Genomic DNA, 12,633 nt, shown 5'->3' on the forward strand with positions numbered 1-12,633 from the left:
ACTGTTATTCCTTAAACTCTATTCTGCACACTACAAACAAATGTTATGAGCTCTGTTTATTTCCAATATCCTTACTTAGAGATATCAACTTTTAAGATCATTTGTATAATCTTTCCTTCAATGAAAAATAGAAATAATTTCACCTTGAGTAGCTATTTTTATTTTTTTAAGTGTACCTTTTGCTCGCAGATATCATTTTGAAAATCCTTCAATATTTAGAGCCAAGCCTAAAAACGGTGGTGGAGGAAACAAACAAAGCATTTAAATTTAGTCATCTTGATCATGATTTATTAAAATGCTTACAAATATTTCTATAAAAATGAATTCAATTCACTTTGAAAGTTTGTACACCTGTTAATGTAAATATATATATTATATTGACAAAAATTGCAGACACACACATTTATAAAACACAATGACAGCTTAAAACAGTCACATTTCACAAAAGAAAGAGCTTTTGCTCAAACTTGCACACATTTAATTTAAAAAAACTGGTAACTAAGAATTTCTTAAACTCCTCTTCATTGCACAAAATTCCAACACCTGAAAAAATATATTGGATAATAAGTATATATTTTTCTTGAAAACAGAAATAACGTAATCTCTTCATGGTTGAAAGGTACATGTATTTTGACACAGACATCAATCATACATACAAGGATTGTCCAGTAAAATCGTAGAAAAACGCTACTTTTTGAAAATTTCACAACTCTTAATACTGCATTCTACAATCTTCACTACTCTTTAGTATATTTTTCATCAAAGTACATTGCAAATTTCAAATGGATAATCATATGCTCAAATAAACAAAATATGGGATTTTTATATCATGTGCAGCACAGGGATGTCTAAGGCAATATCACATTTCATATGTGCTAAAAAAATATGGATAACCCCCACTTAAATTCGGGAATTTCACTGATGGATGCTCTCAAATTCCCCTTTACTCCTTCATGAACAGGCAAGGGTCGAATCTTGCAGACACATGGGACCTTCTGAAATTTGTATTAGTATGATATGGACAGTACTCTCACTACTTAAAACTAAATATGCAATCTTAATTAAATTGTCTGCAATGCATGGATAGGATCGTTCACTACTGCCAGTAGATATTCGTCTGTATGTTTTGTTCTACCCTCGGCCTCAATGAAAAAACTTCTGCTTAAAAAACACCCAGTTTATTTGTACACTAAAGATACAGTGATATTACTATTTATTATATCTCCATCTTCTGTTATCATTTTAATTCTGTAAAGGCATCATTAACAGATCTACATAAAACTGAACTGCTCTCTGGTGTGCCATTTCTCATTAATTGTTTTTACCATTTCCCATTTCAAATGTTTGGTAAAATTTCAAATCTTTGAAATTTCCCGAATGTTTACATATTAATTACAGACTACAAATATGTTGAATATTTACCCTTATCTTATCTATTCCATACTTTTATTTCAGTGTAATAATTGCATATTCTCTGACAAAATTCCGATTTTTGCTCATGCATGGTGGGACCATATGCTGTGAACACTCAGATGTAATAAAATCCTCAATTTTTTGTATATATTTTAACCAAAAAAAAAAAAAATTAACGTGAATTCAAATATGATCAATAATCATTTGCTGAAAATTTCAGCTTAGTGCACACATTAATTTTCAATAAAAATGTGCTGTCCATGATTTTACCTGACAACCCTCATACAAATACCGTTTTTGAATTGTGCAGTCAAAATTTACCTCAGCCTTGCACCTTCATCATCTTCATCTTGGGCTGTTTACGCTTCATTTCTCGGCGATTTTCTCTTTCCTGCACAATTCATAATTTCACATAAGTGAATATTCAAATTAAGAAAATACGAAAATAATACAAAAATAATATGATAATAATTACTTAAGGAAAATAGATTCCTACCTCAAAAAATACCCATTAAAGAATATCATCAAAATACTTCCTTCATCTTCTCAATTTCATGCAAAAATAATATACGCTTACCCGGATTCTTTGTACAAAATTTAATCCTCCGTAATACAGAGAAGTAATTGGAACTGCAACTTTGGCTAAATCTGTATATTAATTATAAATTAACTAATAATTTTTAGGGACTATACCTCAAGCTTTCGAGCCTTTTCTGGATCCTCCTCATTTAGGAGTCGTTCTTTCTCAGCACGACGTTTTTCCTCCCTACGGAGTTGTGCCGCTTCCTGTCTCTGACTGTGGGTCAAACGTTCGTATTCCTCCTCGGCCTTTTGACGGTTCTTTTCTGCTTTCTGTTTGGCCTATATAAAATAATCAAATGGGTTACTGTATACAGGGAAATATTTGCTTTCCTTTTATTTTCACCCTTGTCACAAATGGGTTAATTAAACATAGGTAATCAAAGATTACGAAGCTCAACTCGACGAATGTTATCTATAAGTAAGGCAAATTTCACAAATATTTTTTTTCTAGTTAGGGTACATCCCAAGATCAATATCCATGCAAGTTTGGTTTAAGTAGGACTTGTAGTTACTTGGAAATGGACCTGCTCAAAAAACTTTTAACCTGTTTAGTAATCAAAAAATTGTGGTCAGTTCCAACGTCCAAAGCAAGTCTGGACATTTTCATCCTTAGATGCACCATCTATGCAAGTTTAATCATAACAGGCCATAATATCATATGGCTTCTCTAAAAGAATTACCCTGGTCACTCATCTGTAAAATGTTGGTCAAATTCAGAATCCAAAGCAAGTCTGGAAGTGTCCATCCCTAGATACATCATCCATGCTAATTTTTTTAAAATATGGCTAAAATTCACTCAAGTGGAAAATCTAGGTCAGATCCAGCATCCGATGCAGGTTGGTTAGTGTACATCCCTAGATGCATCATCCATGAAAGTTTGGTCCAGGTAGGGCTTATAGTTACCTGGGAATGGGACTGCTCCAAAATCTAAACTTGGTCTCACATGGGGAAAATCTAGTTCAGATCCAGCATCCGAAGCAAGTGTGGTAGTGTCCACCCCTGGATGCATCATCCATGCAAGTTTGATAAAGTTAGGGCTTATAGTTACCTGGAAACTGACCTGCTCCAAAAACTTTAACCTGGTCACTCATCTGGAAAATCTAGGTCAGATCCAGCTTCCGAAGCAAGTGTGGTAGTTTCCATCCCTAGATGCATCATACATGCAAGTTTGGTCCAGGTAGGGCTTATAGTTACTTGGACCTGCTCCAAAAACATTAACCTGGTCACTCATCTGGAAAATCTAGGTCAGATCCAGCATCCGAAGCAAGTGTGGTAGTGTCCATCCCTAGATGCATTACTCATGCAAGTTTGGTCCAGGTAGGGCTTAAAGTTACTTGGACCTGCTCCAAAAACATTAACCTGGTCACTCATCTGGAAAATCTAGGTCAGATCCAGCATCCAAAGGAAGTGTGGTAGTTTCCATCCCTAGATGCATCATACATGCAAGTTTGGTCCAGGTAGGGTTTATAGTTACTTGGGAATGGGACTTGCTCCTAAAACTTTAACTGGGACACTGACACTAACGCCGACGCCAGGGGTATAGCATAAGCTCATCTCGACTTTGTCGAGGTGAGCTAAAAATGGGCAAGTAAAAAAAGGAGTTAATTCTTAAATATAATTATATATGGGTGAATTGAAAACGGAGTAAATCGTTCTCCAGTGTAAAAGGGCGAAAATAACACAGGGGGCAAAAATTACATAGTATACAGTAATTTTGTAACATTCAGCAATTTGGAATAAAAAAAATTTCAGAGTCCAACCAGCCTTCAGTGTTCCTTATTGCTTACCTCTCGGCTTAGTTGAAGACGGCTGACTTTATCAATACAGTGGAAGACCATCTGGAGCAGTGGTTTCACAGATTCCATGTCAGACGGCTTAGTCTTTCCCTTTCCAGGCACTGAGAAAAAGGGAGTCTGGTAATTTACACTTAAAATAATACTGAGTACACGTTTATAAGAAACATGTACATGTACATACAATGATTACACACTTACAATGATGTTAAATTTTCTCACCAAGTTGTACAGTCATAAATTAAACATTAATGAAACACAAATATAATAGTTTTTTTTGTTTTGTTTTTTTTTTTGGTAAAAGCTTGAAGTAAGACTGTGCTAAGATTATTAAAAATCATTTTAATACCTTATAATTTATTTTATAAAAATATTATTACAGAAATCATTTTAAAAAGAAAGAGAAATTGTGTTTTGAAGTATGGACAACTATACCATTGAAGACAAACATCAGAACTGGTTTCACTTGTGGCATCTTTGTTGGTTGGGAGTCACTACAAAAACACATAAAATGCAAATAAATTCTCAAGCAATACAACAACAGAACCATATGCTTATGTCAAGACTGCAACTCTACTGGATAAAACTTAATTGGGACAGACTTAAACTAGAGGTACTGTGAGCAATGATCTCATAAAATGATACCCCCCCCCCATTCCCATACATATACGAGTATAATGACCCCCTGCTCCTATAATGAGTATAATGGCAAAGTGCCTTTTCGCTATGGGAATCCCCAAATATCTGACCAATCAGAACATAAAATATGAGGTGCATAATGGCACTATATAATAAAGATTATGTTAAAGTCTCATTAATTATTTTTCAGTGGTATAGTAGGAGTTGCAGATAAGAGATGGTTACATTACAGAAAGAATGGCAGTATCCTTTTTTTTTGTTTGCTTTTTTCCCTTCTCCAAATATCTGTCAAATCAGAACATAAAATAGGAGGTACACAATGGCACTTTGTAATAAAGAGGGGGGAGGGGTATAATTCCTCCTAATGTTTCTATAAATATGTAGCAAATTATATTTTGCAAATAATTTCAGGAGTAGTATATTGCAATCATAATTACTGTCCACAGATTCATGCGTCACGATCTTCTCTGTATGTAAATACATTACTATATATGAAGTTTTTGGTTCCTCCATGATTACGACGAATTAAAAACAAAACTTACTCCGTAGACTTCAGTCCTGCATACTGATCAGAAAAATGAATGTATTCCACACATGGCTCAAACTTTTGGAGCACTGTGCATACCTGTCAATGGATGAAAGTATATTATTCACTTCATATATAAGTTCATAATTATCAACAACTTTGAAGATGAATGGTACATGTATATTTGATATTTCAGTCATCATGAATTTAAATCTTATGAGAATTTTATACCGCAGAAACAGAAAATAAAAGAAAATATCTATCAACATCAAGGGACATAAACTCATACTTCAAACCAACTTTATTCATAAGATTTCATTTAAAATCTCTTAAAGACCCCCCCCCCCCCCTTTACTGACTCGATCATTCCTTTTTCTCTATAGATGAGAAAACCAGATAAGAAATATATTCCTAGAGCATTTTCAAAAGGCAAAAATCAGCTAAGTAAAAACTTGCATAAGGTTTGTAATTGCTTAGGTATTTTGTTGTATCAAAATCTAAAAATACTGTCCGATAACTTTTATTTCATGTATATACTAAAGTGGAATCAATTTCTTACAATTGCAATATTTTAATTTGTTCAGTATAAGGAAATATTTGTTTTTGATAAAATTAATTTGATGCAAAATTAAACACGTATTTAGCTTGTAATTCAGAATGTAGAAACTTCAGATGACATGAAAGTAACAAAGATATCTAACACTTTTACATAATTCAGTAGTCTAATATTTCAAATAATTTATACAATATTGTAACTACATGTATGTACATTGGGCTACATGTGTAAAATCAACCACGGATTTGTAATTTTAAAAGAATAAAATTTTAAAAGACAATATTTCAATAAAGTTTGCATCTTTACAAAACTAAACTAGACTGACTTATTCCAATATCTTATACCAAAAATATCTGGTTATCAAATATGAAATGTTTATTTAAAATATTTGATTATTTATTCCCATATTACCAAGAGCTGAAAACTTCATGTAAATGATTATTTCCATTTATGAACATTCAAAGTGGTTTCAGGAGTGTTTATGATACAAACCATAAACAATTTTTTCTTGTCTCTCAAACAGAAGAGTTAATTTGCTTTATTTTCAACTTTTCTTTCGATGGAATTAAACTTTTCAAAAATTATACTGAATTGATTTGTAAAGCTACATTTCTCCACTTTTCACCAAATTATGTGGCTGGGTCAAAAATGATGTTGTTAAACTAAACTGATATCACTTCTCCAGTAAAGCATGCACCTTTTGATAATTGAATTCTGGAAGAAAAGAATTTGTTTTTGTAATTTATCCTTAATTGTTTTAATTTTGAGATGTAAAATTACATCTGGATTATTCCGCTAGTCCAGAATAGGGACATAGTATTTCTATCACACCTACTGCAGTTTAGTCTCGGGTGAACGAAAGTTGGTTGACAGTAAGAATCATTTAGAATTCATGATGGCCTCTGACCTTTTTGTCCAGAACAGCTGTTGTAGCCTCCATGATCTCGCTGAGGACTTGAAAACTTGATGGAATGTCTATCTTTTTATCCAAATTCTTCTTTTCTGTGAACTGGCTCTAAGAGGGCAAAAACAAGTTCATTTAATATTTGTGTTTTTGAGTGCATATAACTTGGAGGGAAAAAAGAAAACTTTTTGATTTTTACTAGGTTTTAGGCACTTTAACTTGGTTCTGAAACTTTCAATTTTTTTTCTCAAAAAAGGCATACAATGAACATAAATGTACAACTTTGCATTTAAAATTTTATAATAATTATTTTATTTTTAAATAAAGTAAATCAAATAAACAAGCTCCAGACATAATTGTCCAGTTTAGTAGTTACACAACAGACAGAAATTTTGAATCCTGGATAAAAAAAAAAAATAATAAAATCAAAATGATTATTCCTATTGGCCAATAACAAATAAATTTCGGTTCAATTTATGTATCATTTACATACTGTTTTTCAAATACCACAGATTTGTCTAGATGGGAGTTAGAAGTCCAAAACACTTTTTCTTTATGCATTTTCGCCTCATGGATATCGTAGACATATATCTTGGTACATGTACCATCAAGTTCAAGGTAATAACGTTTCACTGTAGGCATAAAACCTCATAACCTATGAGAATGACCTACCAAATCCAGCATTTCCTTGTGGAGTTTGTTGCAGCTTCTCTTCTGTGCAATGGCAAAAACGAACTTATCCATCACCTTGTGATCCAGATCTACCTGGATTACCTGTAACGACAGGATAAGAGTTTACAGATCTACCTGGATTACCCATAATGACAGGATTAAACAGAGTTTACTGAATTTGTTTATGTGTGTATTATGGATGTATGTTTGAAACTAGAAAACTGATCAGTCAGCAAGGGCCCCGCCGAGGGGTAGAAATATAAGGGTGCAGCTTACAGAATGAGAATTTTAATTGATTACAAAAATTAAAAAATATATGAAGAAGAATATGCAATAACAACTGTATTTATAAAATTTCAAGATGATTCATAAATATCCAACAACCTGTAAAGAGTATCCCTGTATATACATAAGGCAGTAAAAAACATCATATCTATAATAACTCAATTAAATGTATATTTAAACAAGAATAAAGCACGTGTTTTATAAAATGCCAGCCTTCAGTGAATGCAAATATCACCCAGGCTTGACATTAACTTCAAAACAAACATCAGTTGCAGACAAAGGTTAATTTATCTTAAAGTGACAAATAAAGATAAGTCTGGAAAATTCTCTGCCCCAGACAAGATAATTAATCCTAGGGGATTAATTGTACTGCTCTCACATCCTTTTCTTCCAAGTTTACAATAAGAACCTTTTCAGTAATGATAGAATGAGTTTATTATTGGACTACCTGTTGAAATTAATAGTATTCTTGAATTTACATATGGCAGCAAAAAAAAAAATAAATAAATAAATAAAATATTAAATAAATAAAAACAAAAAAATTGTAAAAAAAAAAAACAACATATCTTTATGTATTTCTTTTTTCAGAATTTAATAAAATCATAACTCATTGTGTATTTTACCAAAATACCATTATTTAACCATTATTTAAATCCACATTTCAGAGAATGTAAATCATTCAGAATTGACCTTAACTTCAAAACAAACTTCATTTGCAGACAGAGGTGTTAATTAATCTCAATTTGACAGAAACAGATAATGCTTTGGATTTTCTTCAAGAGGAAAGTTAATTAATCCCATGGGACTAGTTGCAGCTCTCACAGTTTACAATAGGATCATTCTCAGCAGTTATCTCTCTTTGCCCTGGCATTCATTCTAATGTAAAGTTAAGGAATCTACCCCAGCTCCAAAGTGAATGACACAGAGAACCAAACTTGGCATCAAAATATGTCTTACTGCCTCTTCAACCAACATACCAAATTTGAACTTTATTGGTCAACTACAAAAAAAGTTAATGGAAAAAAACAGAAAATTTGTGGACGGAAGAATGACAGACGGACAGACAGACAGACGGACAGACAGGCAGACAGACAGAGTGATTACTATAGGGCACCCGCAAATCCTTGCGGGGCCCTAAAAAGGGGAGGGGTATCAATATACATGTCATCCTGTTTTAAAAGAAAGTATTGAAGACCTGTGACTTACAATCTGGTCTGAGGCAGGTTTAAACATGTTTGAAATGGAGCTAATAAGGTCTTGTCTCTTCAGAAATTTCAGCTCAACCAGCATTCCTTCCACACATGTTCTACCGCTGCACCAGAGGGCGTAGACATTTTCTGATTCCTTCATCAAAGTCCCAGAGGATGCCTCTTTAGAAGTGCCATCATCCCCTATATAATAAATTGTAAAATCTTTTTATCATTTCAGCCTATCATGCTCGCAAACAATTTGCCCTCATATAAATTCACCCAGACACAGACATTTATACAGTAAATCCTGTCCTCAAAAAAAATTGCTCCTTTTAAAATTGGCCCTCTTGCAAAGAGGGCAAAAATAAAATTTGGATGAAAATTTCCCTGCATACAGTAATTTTAATGAAGCTGAATTAAAGCCATCTGGAACCATTATTAATTTTGTGATGATAATGTACAAAATGCTTCAATTACAATGAAATTAACTTAATGAAGGTATGATAAGTCAGAAACTAAAGAAACTCTGGGAATTCCTCTGGATAAAACCAATATTCTAAAAATAAGACTATACGTACCCACAATACTGAAGTTCTGTTCAAGGATGTCACGGTGAGCGCTCAACCATGACTGAGCCAGCTTGTGATTCTTGCTCTTCCCTTGTAAAAAGTTCAGGAAATACACCCCTAACCCTGCCAACATCAGAATCTCTACATAAAAACTGTCCCAGTTGGTTCTGAATTGCAATGGTACCTATAATATTAAATCAATCCAAAATCTAAAAAAAATTCAGTAAGAAATAAATCTTGAGATTTGATAAGTTCTAAAGTTCTTTTAATACATGTAAATACTCTGTAAGCAGTACAAGTCCAATTTTCCATCAAGCTTGGTACTAATTATACATGTACAATTCTGATTGTTGTCTTAATTATTTAAATTCCAAAAAAAAAAAAATTATTTCCCTGAATTAAAATTAGAAGAATGATAATGCACATATTTATCTTCTGATTTTTACTGTGTTTTTTTCATGGATAAATGTTTGATCATGAATATAGATGTGAAAAAAATATCAAGGAATTAACAATCAAGGTGCATTACTACACAGGTAAGTTTCAAAAATAAAGTTTTAATCAAAGTTTGAAATGGTTGCAGATTTTATGAAATACCTTATACTATTGAGTCATTTTTTTGGGGGGGAGGGGGGGATTCGCTGACTTTATGGGTACCCCTTACCCATAAATTTATATCATCAGTAAGTATTGACTTTCAAGCAGTATCTTTACAAGAAGGTATCCACATAGTACTTATATTCCCTTGAATCAAGGACTTTTCAGTAATCCAAGACAAGCCCCCCCCCCCCCCCCCCCCCCCCCAAATGAATGCATGTCGAACATTTCTTGCAAAACTAAATAGAAACAAAATTAAATTAAAAAAAGGTAAAGAAAAACTTACATCTGCCATTTTCAGTTCTGGTTGTCCCTCTTTTGATTTGGATGGTTGACTCTTGTCTTTTTCAAACCCCTCAAATTCATCTTCATCAATAAAGTGTTCAAATTCTTCATCTTCTGTCTGAAATGTTTAAGAACATTTCCTACATTTCACTCAAATATTACAAGACAAAAAACAGATCTTGATTATTATGATTATCTTTTACTAAAACCAGTCAACAACTTGTCTTGCCTTTCCCGCAAAGCAAGAAAAAAAACCCATCTTGAATATAATAATATCACATAATGTTAAAATCTGGTACAAAATGGAGTCACTTCTGATCAATTAAGGAATAAGCTACACAGAGTTGATAGTCTCCTCTGAGGTATATTTTAGGTTATATCATTGCATTCAATGAAGTTAAACTATAACAGGTGTTCCTACATTTATATCACATTTATGAAAAAAGGGGGAAAGAGGGTCAGGGATGCCTATCTAATATATTTGAGGTTATTTTTTCCTATTGAAAGGCTTAAGAAGTTGTGATTGTTGTTACAACCCAGTGTACACTAAATATGAAATTAATCTTCCCCCCACCTCTATGGTGGAATCTTCCTCCTTTATTTACTCTGTCCCTACCTCTATGGTAGAATCTTCCTCCTTAATTTACCCTGTCCCTACCTCTATGGTAGAATCTTCCTCCTTTATTTACCCTGTCCCTACCTCTATGGTAGAATCTTCCTCCTTTATTTACCCTGTCCCTACCTCTGTGGTAGAATCTTCCTCCTTTATTTACCCTGACCCTACCTCTATGGTAGAATCTTCCTCCATTATTTACCCTGTCCCTACCTCTGTGGTAGAATCTTCCTCCTTTATTTACCCTGACCCTACCTCTATGGTAGAATCTTCCTCCTCTATGTCCTCAGTGGGAGCGGTGTCTTTGTTGGTCTGTCTATCAGTGTCTCCAGCTGATGGACTTGACTTCTCACTGCTTGGCTCTACGACAAACTCCTCTGAAAAGTGATTATTATAAATGGAATACAAGAAAACAAAACAAAATCCAGATCAAATGTACAAAGTGCTGAATCTGAATCAAAAAGCCCATGATCCACATGGTCCTATTAAGTCAAAGTAATGATCACTAACACCACTTTAATAATAAAATTGATTAATAACTGGAGCACATTTTATATGTTACTTAATTGTGACAAGATACAATGTAATTGTATACTGACCAATATAACATGCACTGTCACACATTAAAAGCCACATTTAAAAGAGATCTGGTCCTGGCTTTATAAAAGACTTATGACTAAGATCAAGATTTAATTTTGGGAATAATTTTCTATTTCGCATTAAATTGAAAATGTTTTAATTTTTTAAAATAATTTTGAGATATATATTTATGCAAGCAATTTTTAACTTAAAACATTATTCTTCAAATTTTTACAAACAACTAATTTTTTTTTATTTTAATTGTAAGTTCTTTTGTAAAACGGGCCTTTGATATCTAATATGATTTTTTTAAATTGTGTTACTCAAAATTTGACAAAATATATGCCAACACTGAGTTGTCAAAAAACATCAGTCCTTACAAAAAAGTGTGGGTCAAAATGACCGTTTGAAAAAATAATCAGCTGTGATGCAAATTTTTAAAAGATCGGGATGCGCAGATGAAGGGTACAAAAACAGTAGAGATGGCCATATGGTGAAAATGGTTGATCAAATTTTAAAGTGGAGACAAAAATCATGTTATTTATGTCTCTGATTAAAGACTCTTTATCCTAAGAAAAGAAACTTGTGAGATCAGAGGCTGTTGAAAATAATAAAGGGCACTTACTGGTTTTCCTTTATCTGAGTGTGCAAAATAAGGTGCATGTACCAAGGGAACTGGAAGTTAATGTAAATATTGAATGTGTGCATGTATAAACAAGAGGCCCATGGGCCACAGCGCTCACCTGAGTAACTTTGGCCTTGCTGTTTTTCACCTGATTTCTCCCCCCCCCTCCTTAGTACTTATTGTGGCCCCGCCCTATCCCCAGGGGTCATGATTTGAACTTTTGGAATCTACACTACCCCAGGATGCTTCCAAGTAAGTTTCAGCTTATCTGGCCCAGTGGTTCTTGAGAAGAAGATTTTTAAAGATTTTTCCTATATATTTCAATGTAAAACTTGGATTCCCTATTGTGGCCCCGCCCTACCCCCGGGGGTCATGATTTGAACAATTTAGAATCTACACTACCCCAGCATGCTTCCACATAAGTTTCAGCTTTTCAGGCCCAGTGGTTCTTGAGAAGAAGATTTTTAAAGATTTGTCCTATATATTTCAATGTAAAACTTGGATTCCCTATTGTGGCCCCGCCCAACCCGGGGGTCATGATTTGAACAATTTAGAATCTACACTACCCCAGCATGCTTCCACATAAGTTTCAGCTTTTTAGGCCCAGTGGTTCTTGAGAAGAAGATTTTTAAAGATTTGTCCTATATATTTCAATGTAAAACTTGGATTCCCTATTGTGGCCCCGCCCTACCCCCGGGGGTCATGATTTGAACAATTTACAATCTACACTACCCCAGGATGCTTCCAAATAAGTTTCAGCTTTTCAGGCCCAGTGGTTCTTGAGAAGAAGATTTTTAAAGATTTG

At 33.6% G+C, this 12,633-nt stretch overlaps 1 protein-coding gene across 1 annotated transcript in view; it reads right to left on the bottom strand.

Moving 5' to 3' along the window:
• Positions 1-266: 266 nt before the first annotated feature.
• The window catches only part of LOC133188526 (PAT complex subunit CCDC47-like), a 15,005-nt gene continuing 2,638 nt past the window's right edge, over positions 267-12,633 (bottom strand). The window contains exons 2-13 of the mRNA XM_061323995.1: positions 10,880-11,001; positions 10,013-10,129; positions 9,139-9,313; positions 8,577-8,761; positions 7,086-7,187; positions 6,417-6,524; positions 4,970-5,052; positions 4,224-4,282; positions 3,783-3,892; positions 2,107-2,274; positions 1,735-1,804; positions 267-543 (exon numbers count right to left, since the gene is read on the bottom strand). Coding sequence (XP_061179979.1) covers positions 1,736-1,804; positions 2,107-2,274; positions 3,783-3,892; positions 4,224-4,282; positions 4,970-5,052; positions 6,417-6,524; positions 7,086-7,187; positions 8,577-8,761; positions 9,139-9,313; positions 10,013-10,129; positions 10,880-11,001 — 1,298 coding nt within the window. The 3' untranslated portion in view covers positions 267-543; position 1,735. The remainder of the gene's footprint in view (positions 544-1,734; positions 1,805-2,106; positions 2,275-3,782; positions 3,893-4,223; positions 4,283-4,969; positions 5,053-6,416; positions 6,525-7,085; positions 7,188-8,576; positions 8,762-9,138; positions 9,314-10,012; positions 10,130-10,879; positions 11,002-12,633) is intronic.

This window comes from Saccostrea echinata, unplaced genomic scaffold (assembly GCF_033153115.1).
Source record: "Saccostrea echinata isolate AGI-Se365-2 ecotype Australia unplaced genomic scaffold, CSIRO_AGI_Sech_v1 ptg000016l, whole genome shotgun sequence".
NCBI lineage: Eukaryota > Metazoa > Mollusca > Bivalvia > Ostreida > Ostreidae > Saccostrea > Saccostrea echinata.